General features: G+C 38.4%; 1 protein-coding gene across 9 annotated transcripts in view; it reads left to right on the top strand.

Moving 5' to 3' along the window:
• Cdin1 (CDAN1 interacting nuclease 1) overlaps positions 1-25,767 on the top strand; it is a 254,240-nt gene that overhangs the window by 150,309 nt on the left and 78,164 nt on the right. For 2 of the 9 annotated variants that reach the window (XM_078049863.1, XM_078049861.1), the window contains exon 11: positions 2,106-2,171. The exons of the other annotated variants lie outside the window; for them this stretch is intronic. In XM_078049863.1, the coding sequence (XP_077905989.1) occupies positions 2,106-2,124 (19 nt within the window). In that variant the 3' untranslated portion in view covers positions 2,125-2,171. The remainder of the gene's footprint in view (positions 1-2,105; positions 2,172-25,767) is intronic. 9 annotated transcript variants of the gene reach the window in all.

Below are 25,767 nucleotides of genomic sequence, written 5' to 3'. Positions count from 1 at the left end.
GTTATACAAAATTATTTTATTGAATTTAAAAAGATTTATAGTGTTGGCCATCTCTGCACATATCACATCCAACAAAAATTGAGAAATTCGTTTTTCAAATGAATTATCATGCAGTCTTATTCTGGTTTTTTTAAATTATACTTGAATATTCATCTAAGATGCTATAATTACTGCAGAAATCCATAATACAAATAGCAAAAATAGCTATTTTACTTTATATGGAAAAAAGACTTGCCTGGGTCAGAGTTTCACTGACTACTGTTTACTGAAAAACACTCTCAAAACAAGGTAGAGTGGTCAGAGAGTTTTAAGAATTGTTGCTGACTGCATTAGGGTGGTTAAGGGTCTGAGAGTTCCGTGTCGAGGTAGTGTGTTCATCTTAGTTAACCCTGCATTTTTTTAACCGGTTTGCCTAAAGATGACTCCTTACGTTTAATACCAGTGTCCCCTTTGGAATACCCTCTTGGGAACTCTTGTGTGTTCTGTTAACAGATTAGGAGATGATAATCAAATTAGTGGTGGCATATGAGTGAGTTGGAGATGGGGTGCGCAGCCACTTTTTAGCTATTTGAGATGGTATATCCTCTTGACCATCCTAACTCTCCATGTGTGTCACAATTAAAAAGCCCAAATGACATCCCCTTAGATCAGAGATTGCAAACGGAGGTGCTTCCAGTAGCTAGGCAGCCACATAAAAGGGTAGGACTGTGGTATCCCTGAAAGCAAGTAGGACTCCACTTGGAGCAGACCCTACTCAGTTCAGCCCATGTGGTTCTGGAGATAAAACAGGCTCCGTATGGCCAGATTTTCTAATTCTTCAGTGTTGGAAATTAAGATTTTTATGTTTACTCGCCTACATTTTAAATGGTAATTAATTCCAATTTTTTAAAATACTGGAGTTGAAACAAAATATATTACAGAACCACCCCTGTGTATGACTGCCACCCTAAGAGGAATTGGTGTAGCAGCATAAAAAGGGAGGCCTATGGGCTGTCCTGGAATGGCCTCTTGCTGTACATGTGAGAGACCCTTGTAGAAATAAAACTTCACTTCCATGTCTTCGAGACTGGAGTATTTCCAACTAGATGTATATGTGTGAGTCTGAAAACCTTATTTAAGGACCAGTTTACTCCATTGCCCTCATCGAATAATTTTAATGGTAACAGTACTTGTAAGGTATGATTTCAGTTTGCAAAGTAGCAATATTAAAAATGAAACAATATGCCCTAGCTTTTTAGTTTTCTAGCACAGTTTTAACCAAATACTATAGACTGGTGACTAAAACAACAGAATTTTATTTTCTCATAGTTCTAAAGGCTGGGAGTCTGAAATCAAGATGTCAGCAGGATTGGTTACCTCAGAGAGCTGTGAGGAAAGGGCCTATCCCAGGCCTCTCTCCTTGGCTTGTAGACAAGTGTCTTCTTGCATCTTCCATTAACTTTTCCTCAGTTTTTCTGTGTTCACATTCCCTCCTCCTTAGTCAAATTATTCCATATTTTAAAATAAGAAGCTATCTATAAAGCCATTGCCTTAAACATTTTATTTTTCATTCTGGCTACATCTTAACATGGGATATAGCATCACGGTAGGAGCATGTGCAAGAGGAAGAGGTCACATATAGAGATGCACAGTATGAGATTGGAGAGGAGCCAGGCTCATGCCTTTATAACAGCCCACTCTGGCAGGAACTAATCCACTCCTACCAGACCTGACCTGCTCCCACAAGACAGCAGTAAAGCTTTCATGAGGGTGGCGCTCCATGTTCTAATTATCTTCCACTAGTTCACCACCTCTCAACAGTGCCCCAATGGGAGCCAAGATTCCAGCATATGACCCTGTTTTGGTTTGAATATCGGGTGTCCCCAGAAGCTCCTGTGTTAATGCAGAAATACTCAGAAGTAAAATGACTGGATTATGGGAACTGTAACCTAATAAATCCATCCTAATTTGAATGGACTAACCAGGTGGGGCATGGCTGAAGGAGGCAGATCACTGGGGGTATACCCTGGAAGGGTTCATCTTTCCTGCAGCCCCCTTCCCCTTCTTTCTCTGCTTCCTGGCCTCCATGAGCCAAACAGCTTCCCTCTGCCATTTTCTTTTGCCAGATATTCTGCCTCATGTTAACCTCAAAACAGTGGAGTCAGCCAGCCATGGACTGAACCTCTGAAACTGTGAGTCCAAATTAACTTCACTTTTCTAAGTCGTTCTTGTCAGGTGTTTTGGTCACAATGATGAAAAGCTGACTAACTGAGACCCTTTGGGGGAAAGACCATATCTAAACCATACCAAGGAGAAAACACCAACCAACCATATTAGCATCCTTTTCATGTTTGGTTGAGAAGCCAAGAATTATTAGGTTCAAATATCTCTCTGACTGTATCCAGGGGTCTAGATCTCCCTCAGGTTGGACCAAGATAGTCTGTTTGCCCTGTCTGCTGTACCAAATTAGCACAAACTCCTTGAGGGCAAGGGGGATATCTTCACTCATTTAGCAGATACATATTGAGAACCTACTCTTCTCACCACTCTGGGCTCTAGGAATACAGCAGCAAACAAGACAAATGTGGGCCCTGCCCTTAGGGAGCTTATGTTATGATAGGAAAGAGAAAATAAACCTGTAAATGAATAAATACATTTTTTTTTGTTCAAATCATGATAAGGTAATCAGAGTTTGCACATCAAACTCAGACTGTAACTTTGAAAGTGATCTTCGGGTGTCCTGCCCCTTTGTGCACAGCTCTGTTTAGCCACATGTAACATGAGGCATTGAATGTTTCAGCCATAGGACATCTGTGTCATGATGTTTTTCTGGTATGTGACCATTAACTTGAGTGCTGCCATGTCTATTTCTTCTATTCCCAAAGGAACTGAATACCTAAAATATGATTTCCTTTCACTTCTGTATATACCATTAGCCAGTAAACAGAAAGGGTAAATTTGTGGTTACATTCTTGTTGTTCAAATATATCAGAATATGTGTACAACCAGATCATGACAAACCTTTCTTAATGACATCCCAGCCAGTGCATACAAACAATGTAAACATCAGAGGTTTCTAATGGATTATAATAAAACTAAAGGGAAAAATCGCAGTTCCCCAAGCATTTGTAAAAGCCGTGATTTACTTTCACCGCCAAAATATTTATATTAAGTTAAATACTTCATTTGTTATCAGCATGGAGCTTGGAACCTATAAGTGATAAGTAAATTTTGTCATTGCTCTCTATTAAGCACCCACTCTTTGGTAAATACTAAACTTATAAAGACACAGTGCTGGCCAGATGAGCTTATTGTATCTTTTTTTAAATCCAAGAATTTATTTGACTTTGGTATGCATTGCAATTTGATCTAGCTCTGGCCTCATTGCTTTATAAAAATATGTACATTCACAAGATTGGGTCTGGGATCCTAATTAGAATAAGATATATTCCATATTTATATAAGTAAATCAAAATAGATTCTACTGTCTTATATAACTAAAAAGAACAAATAAATTTTTTTTAAAAAAAATGTGCTTTAAAATGAAAGTCGTGGATTTCAAAGTACATGTAAATATTTGGAAATTAGAATAGGAGGCATGAGACTTGCCTCCCATATAGTCAGTTCCAAATACAGATATCTTTAAATACTTAGCCTTTCATTCATTTTATTCCATCAGTCACATAACCAGTGAGCAAAATTTACTAAGAGCCAACCATAAACCAGGCACCATGCTAGGCCTCTGAATGCAGATTCCTCCAATTTGTTTCTGCCCAGTGAACTGGGTCTAAGAGGAAATGCAGACCAATAAACCAACAGTTTTGGCAAATGCACCAACAAGTTATAGCTTGAAAGTTGCCATGATTAAAATGCACCACGAGAAATAATACAGAAGGAGGTTTCAGGGGGCTAATTCATACAAACCTCAGCTTAAAGCTGGGGGACAGATGATGGGGAAGGGTGTTGTGAACAGAAGGAATGGCATGTGCAGAGGCTCAGAAGCCTGGAAGAGAAAGCTATAAACATTCTAGTATAGCATCAGCAATGAAATCAGGATCCAAATGAAGAGAAGTCTTGTGCAATGGCCTGGCCTCCAGTGCCTCTGGGCTGAGCACGTGTTTGACTTGATTGCTTGTGATATTTAGAGAGTTCGTCAGCCACAGTGTGGAAGACAAATTAGAGGTGTTTGCTTTGTGGAGGGTTTTGTTTGTTTGGGGGCGGGGGTTGTTTGGGGAAGCAAAAAATACCAGAGAGACTAGGGAGGGGCCACCCAGCAAGAAGTTATTGCTGACGTGCAAGTCTGAATGGAGAAGGCACAAATGTAGTTTAGTGGACAAGAAAGAAAGGAAACACATGGGCTATTAAAGATGTGTGTTGTCTTCTATGTTAAATTTAGACTGGAAAATAAGTTATTAATACTAGGCATAGTGAAATTCAGAATACTGTGCATCATTTAACAATTTGCCTTTTTTATTGTCCAACTTATTTGCACTGGAACTTGAACTGAGGGCTTCTGATCTGTGGAGCACTTTCTTCTTTCTCTTAATGATTTGTCTATGTCAAATAGAAACAAACAGAAGCATAAAATTATCTGTCACCTGCATGACCTATGTAAATATATGTTACATACACTCCTAGACACTCTGTGAGTAAAGGGAAACAAAATACTGCTAAAAGTTAGAAACATTATCTACCAGGAATCTCTGTGGAATGTATTTTAAATAGCAAAAAAACATTTTCAATTGATGTCAGTTTCTTAGCAATTGTACATTTTTAAAAAAAAATGTTTCAGCGTTCATTGTCTTAAACGATGAGTGGCAATGTTTGGAAAATGTTTGTTGTATTATCTCTCTAAATAAAAGTTGGTGATTCCCTTAACACTTGGGATAAACATTTCTGGGTGAAAACATACTTTACTTTTCAGGTCATTCCTGAGTAAACTTATTTTAAAGTGTTCGTGTACAGTTACCAGAATTTAAAAAAAAAAAAAAAGCATCAGTTGCATAACTTCAGTTGGCTGAGGGTTTTCATTTGCCTCGTATTTTTCATTCATAAAGGTGGGTTCTGTTTACTTACAAAGCTTTGTGAACTCAATCATTTGAATTAAGCAGGGGATTTTAAAAAACTGACAGACTTAAAGACTCTACTACAGCTAGTCAAGACCTCTTACAGACACGGTTTAATTTTATAAGTGAGGGAACTGAGGCTCAATGAGATTTGAGTCACTCAGTGTTGAATTCTCTTATCTCAGAGTTGAGTCAACCTTAAAAAACAAAAACAAGTTGACATGATGATAGGAATTGTCTTAATTTTACAAATATTCATTATTATATAACTGCTGTCTATCACCTTGACCTAAAGACCTCTTTATATACCAAAACATTTTTCTTAATAATTAGCAGCCAATAATATTAATAGACCCCATCCCAACCACACACTAACCTAACACAAGACCTAGGATGTTTCATGCTGCGTCTTGTTCTGCGGTTGCTGTGTAAAGAGTGCTATACATTATAGTCAACTTATGTTGATTTTTTTCAAAAATGAAGGGGAGAGTAGTCTACAAATCACTTAATCACTAGTTACAATGCAAGAAGCAGTATAGCCAAGTACAAACGGCACAAGTTGGAGGTCAGAGGGAATCGAGAAGCTATTTGATTCCCATTTGACCCTTTACTGTGTGACCTTGGGCAGATACTTGATTTCTCTGATCTTTTTTTCTTTTTTTTATCACATCGATAAAATGAGCACAATTTGAATTGTTATGAAGATTGAGTGAACTCTAATATATACTGTGCCTGGCACACAATACACATTTGATAAAAGGTAACTGGAAGTATTTGACATGGACATTAATCATAAGTAAACCAGTGTGTGCCAAGTTGAAGAAACAGGGTTTACAATGAGATGTTGTCGTAGACATCGCTGGGTCTTAGTTCATGACTTTGTTGTAGCTCACTGCTGTGTTGCAGAAGCCACAGTCAAGTACCTGCTCCCTTTAGGGTGAGGCTGCTGAAGTCTAACACTGCTTGAGGACAGAGGCCAGTGCCCTGGGGGAAGAAAAGTTTCCTTGCTCAAAGCCCCTAGCCCAATGAACTTTGCCTCAAATATGGGCCTTATTCTCTATTTCCTTTTCTCTCTTCCACCGCCCCCAACCTTTACAACTGTTACTCTGTTTTGAAACTACATAGTGAATTGTGGCTCCGTGATTTCACTTTTCCAAGACCTCAGATACTTGAAAAATAAGCAGGCTTTTTTTTTTCATTTTAAATTTAAATTTTAAAAATCGAACTGTAATAGACTGGGAGGGTACATTAACCATTTGGGATTATTTCAAACTAGAAGGACATTTACTGGATCCATCTGACCTGATTTGAGGATCAGTTTTATAAAAATATCATCAACCACAGACTTGTAAAGTTTGTAGAAACTGCCAACAGACCCAAATATGTTAAAGGTTGTACTCTCTTGAAAGGAGTGAGTTGATTTTCCTGTTGCCCCTCCTATCAACTTTAACCTCCAACCTTCCCCAGCATATGTCACTACAAATAAAACTGCTGAGGTTTGACAAGAGGATATAAAGTCACTAGGCCATTGCATAGAGGTGGCCACACAATTCACAACCTGAAATGAATGCTCTGTAAGTTGGGCTTTTCAACAGGAACTCATATCACTTCAGTCTTAATAATTATTGTTCAAAAAAGCCCCAGGAATATACACATTATATGATGTTTGACAACTGTAATTTAGCCATTTCCTTATTGGTTGTCTTTGACCATTAACTTGGATTTCTGTTTTTAATTTTAATGTATACCATTTCAAGCGTCCAGCATATGATACTGATATAAACAGAGCATTTGTATACAGTATTATAAATGAATTTTTAGTTTGTGATTAAGGCAAACCAGATGACAAAAAGCAAACAACTTGTTTGTATTGCTCTACTGACTTAAAAATAATTCCCTGCACTAGATTCACCTGCACTACCTTACATCTTTTAGGGAAATGAGCTTCTGAAGCTTTAGTTACTTACATATATTCTCAAATAATTCAGCTGCCTGTGGAAATTATTCATTCTGTGATAGATAAATGCTATCGTATGAAGTCTCTGGCACCAGTCAGTCTGAATTCAGCTATCTCTCTGTCACTAGGTCTGAACGTGAGGAATGGGGAAGCTATTACATCAGTACTTGAACAGTTGTTCTTGTTTAAAAAAACAAAAAGTAGACCTATGTGTTTTGTTAGGTCCAGCTCTCAAACAACCCTAGAGAGGGGGCTTATATATACAAGTATTCTTCCTTCATTCTGGTTGTTTCTTATTTGTGTTCTAAGTGAGGGGAGGACAGATGATGTAAAAGAGTAGGGAGTCTGAGAAGTGAGGGCCATTGGTACTGGAGATGGGAGACATGGTGGTGTCCTGCCTGTTCTGGCTTCCCCAGCAGAGGCCTACCTTTCAGCAGAGCCAGGAGATGCCTTCTGCAGAGCATCATGTTGTCAAGTGTTAGTTTACCTAATTGTAGACCTCCCCCCAGATCTTCTCACCTGCACCCATCATTTCTTCCCAAGCAGGTTCCAGAGCATAGAAAAGATCTGTGATGGCTTGGAGTGGTGAGCTAGGGGTGGGGAGATTAAAAATATTGAAAGAAAAACAACAATAAAATTAAAAAAAAAAACGGTAGATGTCACATAACATCTTAGAATTCTTAGATATTGGATTTTTATGCTTCTTATGGTAAAAACTGTTGAGTAATGGGAACCTCCCTGCTTTCTGTCCTTGAAAAGTCTTATTGTATAAATCCAAGTGGTAATTATTAACAACAGCTATAGTAATCTGTTATATTTATAGAGCACTTCCACCATGTTCATTGCTTTGTTTGAGCCTAACCATTCCTCTAGGAAAACAAAAGCATTTTAATGGATAGGAAAGCAAAGACTCAGAAAGATAAAGTGACTTGTTCAAATTAATTTGTTTGTGTCCACACCAGGATTTCTTCATTTATTATTCAACAAAACTGTTAATTTAAGCATTCACTCTGTACCAGGCATCCAAGGATAAATGTGAGTCCTTCCCTCAAGGGGCTTACAGTTGTGGGGTAGGGGTAGCAGTGCTCTGACAGCCTCATACACAAGGCACATTGGGACACAAGTCCATGGCTTGAGCTCAGGCTGCTGGAGAAGGAAGCATATTCTGATCTACTATCAATTCCAAAGAAGGACAGTTTAAGAGCATTAGCTCTTTGGCCAACTGAAGAATATCTTTTCATTTTAGCTTCCTGAATCACAAGATTGAAAACATTTTTTAAATATATTTTTTAGTTGTATATGGACACAATACCTTTATTATTTTATTTATTTATTTTATGTAGTGCTAAGGATCAAACCCAGCACCTTGCATGTGCTAGGTGAGTGTTCTACTGCTGAGCCACAACCCCAGCCCCAAGGTCAAAACATTTTAAGACTCATAGGACAGCTCTAAAGGAGACCCACTCTTACAACTTGGCTTGTAAAGGGAAGCAGGGACCTACCAATCATTAGGAAAAGTCACAGAGACCAGTAGTTGGAACTCTGGGGCTAGGTGGGTGGACAATTCAAAGGTTAAAAAAATAAAAAATCATACATAGGACAAGAAAACACATTTGACCTTTTGTTAAAATGCCCAAACCTCCATTTTAAAAAATATTTTTGTCCCAGGACATTAAAATAAATAAACCTCTAAAATTCATGTGCTACCAGAAAAAGGGAAACCCAGTATGATTGATTTAGGTATTTTAAACCTTAGATCAATATCCACAAAATGAATATTTTTACTGCATAACCAAGTGTTCTTGGTACTTGCCTTTTCAAGAGTCTTCTTCCTTCTGTTTTTATTGATAAAAGCGTATGTGTAGCACAAATAGATTTAAAATAGTCAGACATGGTTGAGGTGAGATTCACCTCATCTCTTAATGCCATAGGAATGCTAGGCTATTCCTGAAAATGACATTCTTTTAATAGCACCCAGTACCAGCGAGATAGAGAGGTCCAAAGTTAGACCAACAGCCTCCCTTTATTCTGTTGCCTGAAGCTATTCAACATCAGTAGAAAATGTAAATCTGTACAAAATTATGGTTTGGAGATATGCTTTCTCTCCACCAAGAGTAACAATGAACCTTAAGATCCTAAAATGAAGCACAGGGTAAAAGAAAGTATAAGCTAAGTATCCCTTATCCTAAATGCTTGAGATCAGCAATGTTTCAATTCCAGGAGTTTTTTATATTTTGTAATGTTTGCATCGATTTTAACAGCTGAACATCCCTAACCCAAAAGTCCCCAAATGCTCCAAAATCTAGGGATTGAGCTAGGGATGCTGGACTTGTGTTCCTATTTCAGTTAGAGAATATAGGCAAAAGATCTTCTTTCAGGCATTGCTAAACAGTCAATAGAACAAGTATTCCCCATCTGAAAACAGAGTCAAGCAACAGAAAAAGTTGAGGCAAAGAGTAGAAATTTTGAGAGAAGAAATTTGTAATTACAAAGTTCCTGGAGCTTTAAATTGAATTGTCCATTTGTAATAGTGCCTTGGAAAGGGAAGAGTAGAGCTAGAGATTGATGTTGATATATCGACATGTATATAACTGTTTTGGTGGGTTTTGACCACCACATTTTGGTTTCAGTTGGAATGTGAAGTTTGTGCTGTTAGGTCACCACCTACTATCTAGGTTTCTGTTACTGGCCCTTCTCATGTGGTGATTCCTTTGGGGACAGAGTATCTCTGACTTACTAAAGATCCCTCAGTTCTAACGTGGGACCTAAAGTACGTTTCTTAATCCATGTCACTTTGCTGACCCATGGGAACAAGCCCCAGATGAAGAGGCCCTATGATCTCTTCCTCTCCTTGCTGGAATTCAGCCTATCCCCATTTCACTCCCCACTTACTGGTGAGCAGCTGTGATAGACTTTCTTGGTCCCCCGGTTTAAACTTCCAAATACAAATGTTCTGACATTTGCCTTAATTTGAACTGCCTGTTTTACTCCTCACTGTTTTCTTTCCCCACTCATCCCCTTTTTAAGGTTTTCTTTTCTCTCTCTTTTTACCCAAGGTTAATTGGTCTTTCCTGCAAAGAAAGGTTCCCATAACTACTTTTCTATTCAAGTCATAAAATTCTGAGAAGGTAGAGAGTAGGGATGTTCTAGGAATATCCACCTTGTGCTTACAGTCTGGGGAATGAGACACAAACCTGCAAGACACTACCCTGCCTTTCCTTTTATTCTTTTGCCTTATTTAAGTAAGAGGAAAGTTAATTAATGGATAAGCCCTACTATATTACTCTACAATAAGAGTTACCTACATTTACATATCTTAGGTTCTATTACCCATAAATATAGGACATGAAACTTTTATTTATACAGGATAACTGCTTCAGTTGCACTCAAGTAATATTAAATATGTTATTTGATGACTCAAAAGTTTCCTCATTCTAGAATTATCTATATTGCAAGATGGAGTCCATGAGAGTCCACACTGTTCCTCTGGTGTTTGGCCTATGCACTCTCTCTTCCACACACCTACTGAAAAAGAACATGATCTGTTTTGAAGTGCGTTTTAATTTGTTGAATATTCGTGGTGAGTAGAAAACAGTACATTTGGATTAAATATCACATAGCTGGAGCAGGTAGAAAGGGAGTTAATGAAAGCTTCCTCTTTTATGGGCTGCTGAGAGGTGATAGCTCTTAAAAAGCAGTCTGCTAAGTGATCCCAAGCTAATGCAAATTAACAGTTGTTTTCTTTCAGAACTGTATGACTGAATAAACATTTACCATTTGTTTCATTTCTACTCATCTCTTAAAACAGTTGCTACAGGTCTTAATAGTAAGACTCGAAACATATAATGTATTAGCCTTGGCACATCAAAATATTGTTCATCTTCCAAACTTGAGATATTCCAGTTTGGCTTCTCACTGAGTTTATAATGTTCTGAGGGTATGTATCTAAAAATGCATCTTACTAATCTCCTGGAATTGATTAAAAAAAAAAAAAAAAAGTCCCTGTAACTTGTCACTATTCCCAGCTTAAACATGGTCTGTCAGTTGTGAGATTGACGGGCATTGTGGTACATTTCAATCTTAGGAGGGGCCCAAATAAGAACTTTAAACCACAGAGTAATATTTTGGAAGAGAGACCTATGATATTTGTGCAAGCTAGTAATGAGATTAAAACTGGAAGTTCAGCCTAGCTGAGAAGACAGTTCTTCCTGCTTTTTTCGGCAGCCCTTCTACATGCTTCAACAAATTACCTTTCCTCATAGCACCAGTGTGGCAACTGTGAAGGGTAAAGAATTCCAGCAACAGAACAACAGTATCAAATAAATTCATTTTAGGAACTCTCCTCAAAGGTTTATTCCAATCGTTAACATTCCTGGAGCTGGTGTGTCTGCCAAGTGCTCAGCACTCAGTCTCAGGCAGCAAATTTAGCATGACAAAGTTGCTCCCATTTTGCAAATGGGAAACCTGGAGCCCCAAAGGAGCCTCACACAGTAACCCAGCAGAATGGAGATGAGATCCTAGAGATACAGTATAAGGGATTATCTAGGATCATGTAGATGGTTTGCAGTTGCCTTTGTATGGCTACTGGGTTAGATCATTCTTGGCAAGTTTGGTGAATTAGTATCCTATTCCTGAGTCCCATTTCAATACCTAGTTTGGAACTCTTCCACTCCCTGAAAACTTCCATTGAAATTTTTATCAATGGTATTTGCATAGACAAAATGGAATCAAACTATTGACATGTACTTAAAAAAAAAAAAAAAAGCAAATTTATGTGAATGGTTTGTCAGTAGAGATAATTTAGCCAAAGGCACCTGTCTTCTCTAAGGACTCTGCCTGAAAAGACTTTTAGGGGAAGCTTGGTGAATTTTTGTCTTTAAAATAAAGCTGTTTTTGAGGTATAAGAGAAGCTTAGTTTTTGAAATAGCACAATGAATAACAAAGACCCTTTTTCACCCCCCAAAAGAGGGACTAAAAAGGACATTTGTTGGGCTTTTGAAGAAGAATTGTGCTGTTCACATAAAGGTCTAGATACCAAAAAAAAAAAAAAAAGGAAATTGGAGGAAGAGGAGGAGCAGGTAATGCTAGAGAGATGCTGGACCCTGAAAGTAGCTGAGTTTACAGAAATGATTCACTCACACTTGGATTCAAACCTCAGGAAAACATATTCATGGTGAACAAAGCAGCTAAAAGGTAAAACTTAGCAGAACATCCTGTCATGGAGCACATATCATACATGGATATGTGTGTTTTTCTCTCTCCACTCTTCCTTCCCCCCAGTGGTCCCATAAGTATATTCTGGCAGACAAGTGGCCAGTAACCAGTCTTCTTAATGGAGGTCCATGGATTTGTATTTCTGGGTTTTTAGAATAGACAGGGTTTATCATTGATTGGAGATGGAAAGTACACTATTTCACCTTCCCTGTCATTTAGTGGATGTGGTTCTTGAGTAGGGCCAGAATTCTATGTGTGTTAATGTGTCTTGAGCCCTGACCTAAACTGTAGATGAGAAGGCTCTTTAAATATTAAAATGCAGAACAAACAGAATTGCTTATGCACTAGGAAAGTGGAGAGTGTTCGAAAGCCAGTCCTAAGCTTCTTATGGGGGCAGCCATTGTGAACACTTCATTTATGTCCAGAAGGTAACTCCATTAAAAACTCCCTCCTTCCAAATATAATAAGTTGCTCATCTCTTTCTCTTGACAAATAAATTCAAGTTCCAGAGCATATAACTTCAGAGTCATCAAATCTGTTTATCCCTCTTACATGTCAAAGTTTAAGTGCTATGTTTTGTATATACAGTCATCATGATATTTGAAAAGGCCATAAAGAAAAGCAATTATATAATTGTTTTTAAAGAACCTGAAAGCAAGGATAAAGGCTTTTAGAAACTAGAGAGTAGTATTAACAATTATAGCACCTGAAGTCAAGCTGCAAAATTCTGTCCTAATTATTGATGATGATTAATTAAGCATAAAGTTACAAGCCTTGAAAGGATTTCAGAATTATTTTTCTTTGATTTTTCTAAGAAAAAAAAAAGGCCCACCCCATCATTTTCTATTTTAGCAGTTTCCACAACTTAAACATTAAATTCTTATTGTTTGATTTCTGTTATATTAGTAGTGTGTGTTTTGCAATTCTAATCTTCACGGTTTTCTTTCTTTATCACTGAAGTAGGCCTTTTGAAGCTGGGAAATTTTTCATAGCAATATTGACAGTGTTCACATTTGCATGATGACAGCCAAGGAATGGAGCAGTAATTTTTGAAATTGCAGAAGTATTTAGAACACTGATAAAAGCTGAAATATATTTTTGATGGATTGAAGTTAAGCATACATGATTTTTCCTGCTGTCAAAAGGCTCTGAATTTAGTGAATATTTGCCTGCTGTGAGAATGCAAGATTAACATCACAACCATCACCCGGGCACCCAAACCCTGCAATTTAATAGCTTTTTAGGTTCTTTCCTTTTTCTAAACAGCAATTAATCTCATTTTAGTACAATTTTCTCGTTTCTGAAGTCGCTCATTGAATCGCTGTTTTGTTCATATTTGGCTTCAGCTCCTCTGCATAGTCATTAAAGTCCCAATTAATGTCACCTTTAGCTGAAGAGTACTCATTTTTATTGAGAAAATGACAGTTGCTGCCATGAGTAGTGCAGTGTAATATACATTAATTGCCCTGTAACACTGGTAATTACGAGTTTTTCAAGCCTCTCAGTAAACTGTCATGCCTAGACAAGACTGTGCTAAAATAGATTACTCATTAGGGAGACCTGTCCTATTTTCTGGTGGGTTCTTAGTGTTGGTTTAAAAAAAAAAAAAAATCTTGAGCTTGAACAAATAGTTGCCAAGAGCAATTTCCTACAACAATATCCTTGTGTTGGGTTTTTCAGCCATCACTTAAGATTGTGGTCAGCAAACAGACAGGGTGCAGTGGACGCTACAGATGTTGAGTCTTGAGCATTTATTTATGTGTATCACAAGAGCAAACTTAACAGTGCTTCATCCGAGGTTGAACAGAGTGTAACTGAAGAGTGTTCCTAGAGGGTGTTGTGTTAAAATGGATTCATTCCTGGGGATTTCAAGAATGGGAGACAACCAGTGTACCACACTTAGCAGGTCTTCATCACTTCCATGCTGAGTCCAGGAGGGAGAAACATGGATGCCTCTGTTAAACAGACCCAGTGTTGATAAATAGCTGACACCAAACACAGCAAGCTGTGGGTGTGTGGGTGTGTGGGTGTGTGTGTGTGTGTGTGTGTGTGTGTGTTTTAAGATATACTTTCAAAAAAGATTTACAGTGGAGAGACCTATAACAATCTTTCCAGTCCACAATTTTTTTTAATACATAGTTGCTGACTGCTGCATTTGGCAGTAGGCTTTTTTGATGTTTTTTTTTCAACTCATGTTCCTAATATCTGTGTGGATATAGTTTTTCTATTTCCCATTTCCATTGTATTTCATATGTTGGTGTCTTAAACATAAGATAGTGCACACTAAAGCTCAGAACTGACAAAAGGAAACCTTGGTTGTATCCATGCCCAAAGCAGGTGTTATAATAATCTGCTCTCACCCCCTCTCTCTAAATGAATTTTGTCACAGCCTTTCAGATTTCCTTGTGGTGATGAGCTAATGAAAGTAGATAGTACAATTTGTGCTGACCAGGTAGCAAGTGCCAGCTCACAGCTGAGGATAGCTTAAAAAAAATAAATAAAATATAGCATCATATCACTGATTTACCCATTACACAGCATTAATAGTGAGAGACCTCCGTGTGTTTATCTGTTTGTATTGGTGTGCATTTATCGAATTGTTTATGACAAGACTAATTGGGGTAATTGTAGACACTGAAATTACCTGTCAGCTATATGTAACCACACTCCCTTTCTTTCTGACAAATGATGACAACTGAGGGACCCCGTAGCATTACTCATGATGGCTTTTCGAGTGGTAATAAGGACAATAGGGGCCCTGGCTAATTTGACATGGACAGCCTTCACAACAAGAAGCCAGCTAAATGACTTGTCAGGAGGGGAGAGAAGTCAGAAAAGTAATGGAGTCCCCCATGGCGCTCTGACAGGGAGATGAGGCAATTTCAACGGAAAGTGAAAAGGCTTCAGTTTGTCAAGTATTTAGAACAATCAGAGAACAGCTAGAGGCTGGAACCTGACAATAAATTTGTGAACCATGGTAGCAGTTTCATATAGGTCAGTTACTTCATAATGGCTGTGTGGCACTCAGAGGGTTCTGTGCTCGTCACACACTTCACATCTACCAACCAGAGCTGTGTCACCTTAAATTTGTGCTCTGTTTTACATGGTGGGAATAATGGTCAAGGTTATGGAGGCCTAGCAATAGAAGAATGGTGTGAGTTGAAGATACTAGCATACTAGTTGAAGATACTAGTTGAAGATACTTGAAGAATAAACAAGAATCCAGCCATAAGATACGTTGATGGCAGCCCTTACACACAGATGGTGTTGCCTCTTGAAGGGGAGCTATACCCACTTGGGTTGGGCCCAAGCAAACTCCTTTCTCACTTGCTGTTGGTCAGAAGCAGTACAATACTATTCTTCATAGGCTAAGACTTCTATAAACATCTGCTCCTCTGATATTGTCAAGCAGAATAAGATTAAGCTTATATCAAGCTAGAAAGCCCAATGCATTAGGATTAAAACTGCTTCCCTCTCACTCCCTATGCCCTCCCAAGCTTTAAGTAGCTTCTGACCCTGACACGAGGTATGTGGTTAGTGTTAGATACTGTACTGATACTTCAGTCTTCATGTTTTATTGAGTCTTTGGTTTTGTTTTACTAGGACTCTGTGTGGTAGAATAGCAAGTGTCTAAACTGAGCGAGGCACCTTGCCTCTCTGTACCTCAGTTTCCTTCTTCATGAGGTGAGGAAAGGGAGGTTGATGAAGTCTACACAAAGCCTGAGAGCAGGATCTAGATGCACTACAGGTAGGGAATTTTTATACAGTTTTGTATGTGTTATGCACTTGTAGGAGTCTCTTCTTTTGCTCCCCCCCCCCCAATCTTTGTAAATAAGGAATCTACACCTTTGTATTCAACAGGATTTTTTCTCCTGAAGATCTCAAAGTATTTAAGCCATAGAATCTTATCTTTTTAATGTTGTCTGAAGAAGAAATTATGCATTCAGTACATTTTTTTAAACTATGTTACTTAAAAATTTGACCTTCTTATGGAAAAACATTCCTTTCTAAATATCATATGTTAATATATTTGTCACATTTCTCAGTAAATCTTAAAATGTATGGTTTAATTAATATTGTTAAACCTAACTAATAGGTGGCCTAATGCCCAGTCCAAAAGGATTAGGAATCTATCCATTGAAAGCATTCATGAAATTGTTTTTGTTTTTGTTTTTATTTGAGGCAGAGAGAAGATAATGCAGGGAGTTCTTATGCCTGGTAAAAGCAATTGCCCATCATCTATTTAATTTAAGTGGTTTTTGAGTGGCCTGAGGCTTCTCTGTGTTTACTTGGGGCTTTCTTTGGGAAAACAGGCATTCTACCACACTAAGACCCAGCAAGGAGTACAGGATCTCAGCAGTGGGTTTGAGGATCTCAGGAGCTGAGTGATCATAGAAGGAGGAAGCAGAGGCACCTTCAGAGGCACCTTTTACCCTCTCTGTCTGTGCTCTCATGCACGAAGGAGACTTTGGCTTAAAATGCCCAGACTGTGATCTGCACATGTGTCCTCCCGTAAATATAATCTCCTAACAGGAATTCTTCTTTTTGAATTCTTAGGTGTTTCATAGTTATGCCCGGGATGAGTCTTTTCCCCACATTATCCTGATGTGGAAATATCCTTTTGTTCCCCATAAACATTTGCTCAGCTAAATATTTTTCCCCTTGTGAAAGAAAGTTTTTTTATTTCTTAAAATCAACCAAAAAATCATATAAGATAAATTGTGCTTCACTTTTTATAATAATACATGTTTAACTATAAACATATAAGAGCTCCAGATAAATAAAAAGAACATAAAAGCATCATAATCCAAACTTATATACATTATCACTATTGACAGTTTTCACATAAAGCATTTAAATAGGATAAAATACACAGACACTATAAACATAACTATAAACATATAAGAGCTCCAGATAAATAAAAAGAACATAAAAGCATCATAATCCAAACTTATATACATTATCACTATTGACAGTTTTCACATAAAGCATTTAAATAGGATAAAATACACAGACACTATAAACATAACTATAAACATATAAGAGCTCCAGATAAATAAAAAGAACATAAAAGCATCATAATCCAAACTTATATACATTATCACTATTGACAGTTTTCACATAAAGCATTTAAATAGGATAAAATACACAGACACACACACACACACACACACACACACATACACTATTGATTGTATACTTGTCTTCTTTACCTCACAGAATATTGAGATTGTTTCTCATGTCTGTAAATAACCTCTGCATTACCCTTTGTAATAGTTCCATATACTTATAGAAATATAATTTAGCTAATCATGTGTAGTGGGTATTTAGGAAGTCAACATAAACAACACTGTGATGAACATCCCTCATGGTGAAGTGAGTTCACATGAAGAAAGCCCATAGCCTTAGTCAAATGTGTGGGGGAGGGGGCGGGGAGATAGACAGAAAGACAGACACAGACACACAGACTAGAGACCAAACTTAGGCCCTCATGCATGCTGGCAAGGGCCCTTCCATTGAGCTGCATATCAACCCCTCAATCAACAGGGGTTGTTTGTTTGTTTGTCTGTTTGTTTGTTTTTCTGTCTTGTGAAATCTGCTATTATAAATGAATAAGCTGTGGCACCTGTATTATCTGTACCATTATGTGACTTAATGATAACTCATTTTTTCCTTACGATATGCAATTAAAAGGCTTGTTTTTTTGTGCCACCAGAAACTCATTTATCCAGTTGTCTAGAAACATATAAACAAATGTAAACAAAGGTAGCTTGTACCTATACGTTTGTTTTCTACCAACTAGTCTTCAGAATTTTTGATTCATCTCTGAAGCTGTTTTACAGGCAAAGAAAGGTTATGCATTGCACTGTAGAATCATGCGCTTATCTATTACAAAGAATTGTTTAGTGTTTATTTATTTCCCACCTCTCTCCTCACCTAGAGCCTCTATCAACATCCAGAACAAGTTTTTGTTTTTTGTTTTTGTTTTTTTCTGTGAAGGAAATATGAACACCCAATGAATGTTAGTTGCTGTTGTTATTGTTATTACTGATACTTTACATTTCATATCCACAAATTTTTTAGGATAATATAAAAAATAGACTTCCCAAATCAAAAGGAACATAGAGTTTTTGGGCCTTTTATACATATTACTGACTTGCCTCTCATGGGAAGGTTGTAGCAGTTACTTCTAGGCAGAGTACAAGTTTGCCTATTTCTTGGCACCCTGGCCCAAAGTTCAGTGTCCTCACTTTATAGACAGTTACTATGTGCCCATTTTTCTTTGCTTTCCTCCCCCTTGTTTCTAGTCAGTATGCTTGCATTCTACCTTATGATCCTTGCCATCATGCATTTTACCAGGTATGGCTTTACCAGGCGTATCTAAGGACGAAGAAACTTGTAATTAGAATGGTATGATATAGTACCTTTAATCTCCATTTATAATTCTATGTCTTTTTGACCCTTAAGCTCTGGAGTAAGTCATGCTTGTCTCTTCTCAGGACACCAGATATTTCAGATTATTCTGAGTGGTCTCTGCCCTCTTCCCTGTGCCTTTGTTATGGCTGTCATTGTAGATTGTTGCAGTCGCACACATAATTGCTTCATTGCTAGTAACTAGCTTAATGTTGTCACAGTCGTACCTCAGACTCACATACACCATCCCAGGGCTTTCTTTAGGGCATTTATAATTTTTCCTCCAAATGATCTGGTGACAGTACAGTGATTCAAGTTTTCATCAGCCAGCAGATGATAGGGTCTTTCTTCTTTGCTGCCACAAGCCAAAAAGGGGGGAATCGGGAGAAATGCTTTCATTACTGCACTTCAAGGAGACCCTGTCGTGGAGTCAGGGAGGGAAGTTTCCTGAAGTTGCAAGGCACTGACACTGGAAGATGCTCTCATGGGCAGGCCCATCCCTCAGTGGCACCTGGAACGAATGCACTTCATCATCTTTCTTGCTGGTCCTGCTTTCATGCAGCCAGCTAGGAATCTGCTGCAGCCAGTTGACTTTTCTGTTTACATCTTTCTCTGGGAAAAAGTTTGAGCAATTTTATATGACATTAACTGTTACTGTTATATACTAATAGGTAAGATTTGGTTATAGTTTCTTGAAAGGGTCTATTATTTTCATTTGAAAAATAGTGATTGCCACCAATAGCAAATGAGTGGCCCTAATAAATTTGATGCATCCAATAGCATTCATGAATGTGGAGTTTTTTGTACACTGAGATGCTGGCCCCAGCAGCCTGTTGCAGCCAGAATGTGGCAGTTCTAGAATACCAGTAACACCCACCTGAGTTTCCTACCTTGTGTCTATAGAGGAAACGTAAAATGTTCAGACTCTTTAAATAAAAGGATTTAAAAGTTTAGGATCCACTGGACAAGCTGCGCTCAGCAGGAAGACTGCCCTTGTGGTGAGCAACCCTAAACTGTAAATGCTTTTTTTCCTTTTTTCCCCTCCTTTTCCAGACTCTTATTCTTTAAACTCATAACTTTGTTGTTGTTTACAAGCAGGTGTTTTCTTAGTAAGGGATCCCAAAGAAGCTTCTTCCTGAGGCAGTGAACTTTTGGGGGTCACCAGAGTGTCCCTAAAATAGTTAAGGCTTTTAAGATTCATTTATAAAGACATTTATTATGTCTTAAGTGATTTGTATGATTCTTTTGCTTATGCAGACCTGCCCCATAATTGCTGGCCATACTCAATGAGTCCAGATAATACCAGGGAGATTCATCAAAAACTTGGGCTCCCTAGGACAGTAGTGCTATCTTCTCGCACCTGTAGAGATTACAGACCTCCCTTGTCTGGATACTGTAGCCATGCAGTCTCTCTAGGGACCTTCAGAATGTCAAAACATCTCATGCTGTACCCTCCATGTAGTGAGAAACCACACCCACAGCATCTCTTTTGGCCAAGGGACCTCCCCTTCTAACCATATTGAGTTTAGAGGGCTTGGGAGGTAACATCAGACTGGAGTTCCCTCCTACATTGCAAATCTGATCTCTGTAAAGTTCAACTCAACTTTGGGCCAAGAATAAACTTCTGGCTCTTCCCCAAGTCAGCTTACTCTGGATAAGGAGTATTTAGATATTCCTTACATCATTATAGTTTCCCATGTAGCAAACTGGATAAAGATTGACAATAAAAGCAGTGTATGCGTATAGATTGTGTTCCTTCAAGGACAACCCATATCAGTCTGATGACTTTCAATACCCATTCTCCTTTTACAAAGAACAGCCCACAAGTTCAAGAACTCATTCTGCTGAACCAACCCATCTACCTAGACTTCCAACAAGAAAAGGTTGTGGGTGACATAGGAAAGCAGTTTCCCTGAACACTCAGTCAAATGTCTACTCTGCAAGTTGGTATACCTGGTGTTACCTGCTAGCGGAGCCAACAAGCCCATCCAGAAGTCCACTGTGGACTAAGCCCCAAACACCACTTAATTTCTTTCTCTGATTTTTTTTCATTTTGAAAAAACCTGCTCTGTTATAAATGGATAAAGCTGTAGCACCTGCATTGTCTGCACCATGATGTGACTTTTAGTAATAATTCTGTTTTTCCTTTTAATATTTGTTTAAAGGAGTTGTTTTCATTCTGCCAAGACTCATTTGTCCAGTTGTCTAGTAACATATAAACAGACAAAAACAAAGGTAACTTGTACATATGCATTTGTTTTCTACCATTTAATCCTCAGAGATCTTGATTTCATTCTTCAAGGATAGGCAAGAAAAAGTAATAGGTCACACTTTAAAAGTACACATTGATCTTCAACATAGAATCTTTGTGTTATTCATTTCTCACCTCCATGCCCACGTAAAGCTTCCACCACCAGCCAAAGCAAGCTTTTCCTTCTATGAATTGTTTGTCTTCATTAAGTCTAGGCCAACACCTTCAGTATCTATAAGAGAAACTGCTAGCTGATTCTGAAACCTGTTCTCTCCTTCTTTCTTTAATAAATCAGTCCTTGGTTTTGGATCACCTAAAATAAAAACACTAGTTCTTCCTTAAGTAAGATGTATCCATGTGGCAAATTCCTGGCCAGTAGAACATACATGAGCAGAAGTTTCCAATGCATCTTTTGAGAAATGCTCTTGAAGAAGAGAGTTGTGTTTTTCTTTGCCACTTCCTGCTGACAGGAATATAGGCCTGATGGTTGGTTCCTTGGCAGCCATCTTTCACTATGAGAGAAAACTATATGCTGAAGATGGCAAAGCAGTAAAGTACTAGGAATCTGAGTCCCTGTTGACTGTGAAGCCGCCAAGATAACCTAGGACTACTGCCCTTTGAGCTTAATTTACATAACATATAGATTGAGCTGGTGTGGTGGTGTACACCTGTAATCCCAGCGGCTCAGGAGGCTGAGGCAGGAGGTTCTCAAGTTAAAAGCCAGACTCAGCAATGATGAGACACAAAGCAACTCAGTGAGACCCTGTCCCTAAATAAAAAATACAAAATCAGACTGGGTATGTGGCTCAGTGGTTGAGTGCCCCTGAGTTTAAACCCCAGTAGCCCCCCAGAAAAGATAGATTGATTATTTAAGCTAATGCTATTGTGATTTTATTTCAATTGCAGCAGCACTCAATTCTAACTAATACAGTAGTTGAGGTGGCAGGTAGGGGAACAAGGAATTTGATCTAAACTAAAAGTATCCATTTCAAAAAGTAGTACCAAGATCAAAGCTCAAACTTATAACACTGGTAGCATGACTTCTAACCTTGCTACCAGTGTTTTTATATGTCACCAGAGGTCATTGGAAATTTAGTATAATTAAGATTTAATTCCTCTTACTGTGTTTTTATTTTGTTAAGATTCTTTATTAACTTTCCTTTTTCTAAAGTGTGGGGTTTGAAAATGGATTCCTATTATTTAACAGCTTTTCTGAGGTATAACCAAAAAAATGCACATATTGAATGCGTGCAATCTGAGGAGTTTGAACATGAGCACACACCTGTGAAAGCACCCCACAATTCAGTAATAGACTCATCCATTGTCTCCAAGAGTCTCCTTGTGCTCCTTGGACATGGGGGTTTTTGTTTTTGTTCTTTGGTAGGAACAATTAATCTAAGATTTACCTGCTTGACAAATTAGAAGTTCACTATTGGCACTCTTTTGTAACAGCAGAGGTATAGCATTCATTTGTCTTGCATAACTGGGACTTTATGTTCCTTAAACAACAAGCCCTCCCTTTTTCCCTCCTCTGAGCCTCTGCTGCTGTCGTTCCACTCTCTGCTTCTATGGGTTTGTCTATTTTAGATACCTCATAGAAGTGGAATCATGCCACGTTTGTCCTTCTGTAACTGGCTTATAATTTAGCATAATGTCCTCCACTTTCATCCACGTTGTTGCATATGGCAGAATCTTCATGTTTTTCAAGATGGAATGATATTCTGCTGTACACATGTACCACATTTTTCTTTATCCATTATCTATCAGTGGACATTTAGGTTGTTTCCATATCTTGGCTATTGTAAATGATACTGCAATGAACTTGAAAGTACAGGTGTCTCTCTGAGATCCTGGCTTCAGTTATTTTGGGAAAATACCCAAAAGTTGGAATACTGAACATACCGTAGTTCTATTTTTAATCTTTTGAGGAATTTCCATACTGGTTTCCATATAGGCTGCACCATTCCCCCCACTGTGTATAAGAACTCCATTTTATCTACATCCTCATTAGCATTCATTGTCTTTTTTTTTTTTTGGTTGTGGTGTGTGTGTGTGTTAATAACCATTTTAACAGGTATGCTTTGGTATTTCTTAATTTAGATTTGCATTTTCCTGATAAGTGATGCTGAACACCTTTGAACATACTAAATGGCCTTTTGTATATCTTTTGAAGGAATGTTGATTCCTTTTCCCATTTTTTAATTGGGCTATTCAGGTTTTTTTGTTAAGTTTTAGGAGTTCCTTATATATTTTGGATATTAGCTTTATATATTTTGGATATTAGCTTTGCACTACTGTAACAAAATACCTGAGATAATCAACCTACTAAGGGAAATAATTTATTTTGTCTCTCAGTTTCAGAAGTTTCAGCCCTTGGCCACTTGGCCCTATTACTTTGGGCCCCTAGTAGCACAGTACATCTGTGTCAGAGAAGTTGTGTTCGCTTTTTGGCTGCCTCTGGGAAACAAAGAGAAGAAGGGCTTGGTTCCCAATATCCTCTTCCAGGGCATGCCTCCAGTGACTTAGCTGACTCTTGTTAGGTACCACCTCTTCAAGTTTCAACTATCTTCCAGTAGCTCCACAAACTGACAACCAAACCTTTAACACATGGGCATTTATGGGATACTTATCCAAACCACAGCATTAGATATATATGGTTTGCAAGTATTTTCTCCCATTCCAAGGTTGACTTTTTATTCTGTTGTTTGTTTCTTTTGTTGTACAGAAGCTTTTAGTTTGATGCAGTCCCTCTTGTGTATTTTAGCTTTTGTTGCCTGTGCTTTAGTGTCATATCCAAGAAATAATTGTCAAGACCAAAGTGAAAAAGCTTTTTCCCTATGCTTTCTTCTGGGAATTTTATATTTTCTGGTCTTATTGTTTAAGGCTTTAGGAGTTGATATTTTGGGAAGTGGAGATAAGGTAAAGGTCCAATTTTATTCTTTGGCATGTGGATGTCCATTTTTCTCAGAACCAGAAAATGGGTCTGTAATTATAATACTCAGAGGTCACTCCAAATATTGGAATGAGTTCCCTTCAGTTCAGCAATTTATTTGGAATAAAATCACCACCATCTGTTCCATGTTTCCTGTGTAATGTGGGTGTAGTATTGGGCTTTGTGAGTCATACCTGAGCATACAGAGGACCAGCTATTATGGCCCATTGGTTAGGAATTGGATTCTAGCATCACAGAATTTGCAACCCCATCCCCTTTTATGGAAGTAGCTTTACAAAATCACCCAGTTAACTTCAAATCTGCTGAATTCTGGTTGTGAAAGAACTATTTTGAGAGAGTTGTCACAGTTAAATGTTTATTAAGTGTTTATAAACGTATTAGTCACTGTGAAAACAGAGAGGCAGGTGGGCTTGATATTCCCACCTGTTCATGTTGCTGAAGCAAAGCCACCTGGAAAGTTTCACACAAGTAATTGGACCCTTACCCTTCAGAACTTCACTTTCCTTAAATTCAACAACGGGAACTTTGATGTCTCCTGAAATATCTTCTCCAGGTGCCTTTTGCTGTCAGGAATTGGCCTTGTGTGAGTTGTGCGCAGTGAACCTGCCATTCCCATGCACTGCTGCAGGATGATAAACAGAATCAAAAGCACTGTGGAGTGACTTGTAAGAGGAGGCTGAGCAAGTCAGGATTTGCCCTGTACCAAGGAACAACTTTTTCACTTTAAAAGGACATCATTAGGATTTTGAGAAGGCCTGAGAAATTGGAATCATTGATAAAGTTTCTTCCTAGGAAACCACCTAAGGAAGAAAGGGCCATTTGTAATCCCGTACATCTATCTCATGCTCGCCGCAAGTGTCTTTCTGTGGCCTAGTTCCTGTTGCCAGTCCTTGCTACCTCCCACTCCCTGAGACCCACATCCAGGGGCTTCTGGATTTCATGGGCAGCCAGAGGAAGCTAGAGGGTGTTGGTATGCATGATCATGGTTAGTTTCATGAGGAGACATAATTTTTAAATCCTGTTGTTCCTCCTGAGCTGTTAAAGGCCATGTGGTCTGGGGGGAGAAAATACTGTACTCTGCACTGAGAGATCTGGCCTTTGGCCCTAGTCTTAGCAGTAGTGTAGCTGGTACTTTTAACCAGACTTCTCTGGGCCCATTGTCTTAATTTGCTGAACAGTCAAATTGAACTGAAAAATACCAAGGCTACTACTTGGTACACAGATCCTTCCACCCAGCAGGCCTACTTTCCAAACTATATAGGGAAGAATTTGAGCCAAACTCTAGCTGCTAGAGTATTCTTCCATCCCCTAATATAGCTGTCCAACTTCAACCTCTTCCCACTGACCTTTCTCTCCAAAGACTAACAAAGTAAAAATTTCATTTGGGCCAAATCTGAGGTGCCCCCTCTCCTCACCCCCATTCCCTGTACTCCTATGGTAAATTGGTTTGTTCTGAATTTCCACAGGAATATTTGTTAGTGCCTTCAGCTAATGGTAGAGAGTAACAAGTGAACAGCAGCTGCTGTCTTACTGACCTCCTTGGAGGAGAGACAGCTGAGTCCTGGGTTTCCCAGGCTTAAGCTGTGGGATCGGAGAGGCTGGAAAAAGCAAAAAGGAGGAAAAAGAATGAAGATGTCTGAGAGAGTCTGGAACAAAGGAGTTTCCTAGGAAAACCTTTAAATTTAATTGTGTACCACTAGCTGCCCAGGTTGTCACTTTTGCCCTAATTATGTTCTGGATCTTTCTGCAAAGTGAATTACAGGGAGCTGACCTGAGACATGTTATGACAAAAAGCTTATAGAGTGGAGAAATAAGATATTATATTCATGTGCATAGTTAAGGATTGTCCCTCAGCCTTCCAGTGATGCCAGAAGAGATAAGCTATAATGAGCCCCACACAATCCCCCAAAATCTTAGCTAACATCAAGTGTGC

This window comes from Ictidomys tridecemlineatus, chromosome 5 (assembly GCF_052094955.1).
Source record: "Ictidomys tridecemlineatus isolate mIctTri1 chromosome 5, mIctTri1.hap1, whole genome shotgun sequence".
Taxonomy (NCBI): Eukaryota; Metazoa; Chordata; class Mammalia; order Rodentia; family Sciuridae; genus Ictidomys; species Ictidomys tridecemlineatus.
Note: the sequence above shows the minus strand (reverse complement) of the source record. Positions and strands in the feature narration are given on the sequence as shown.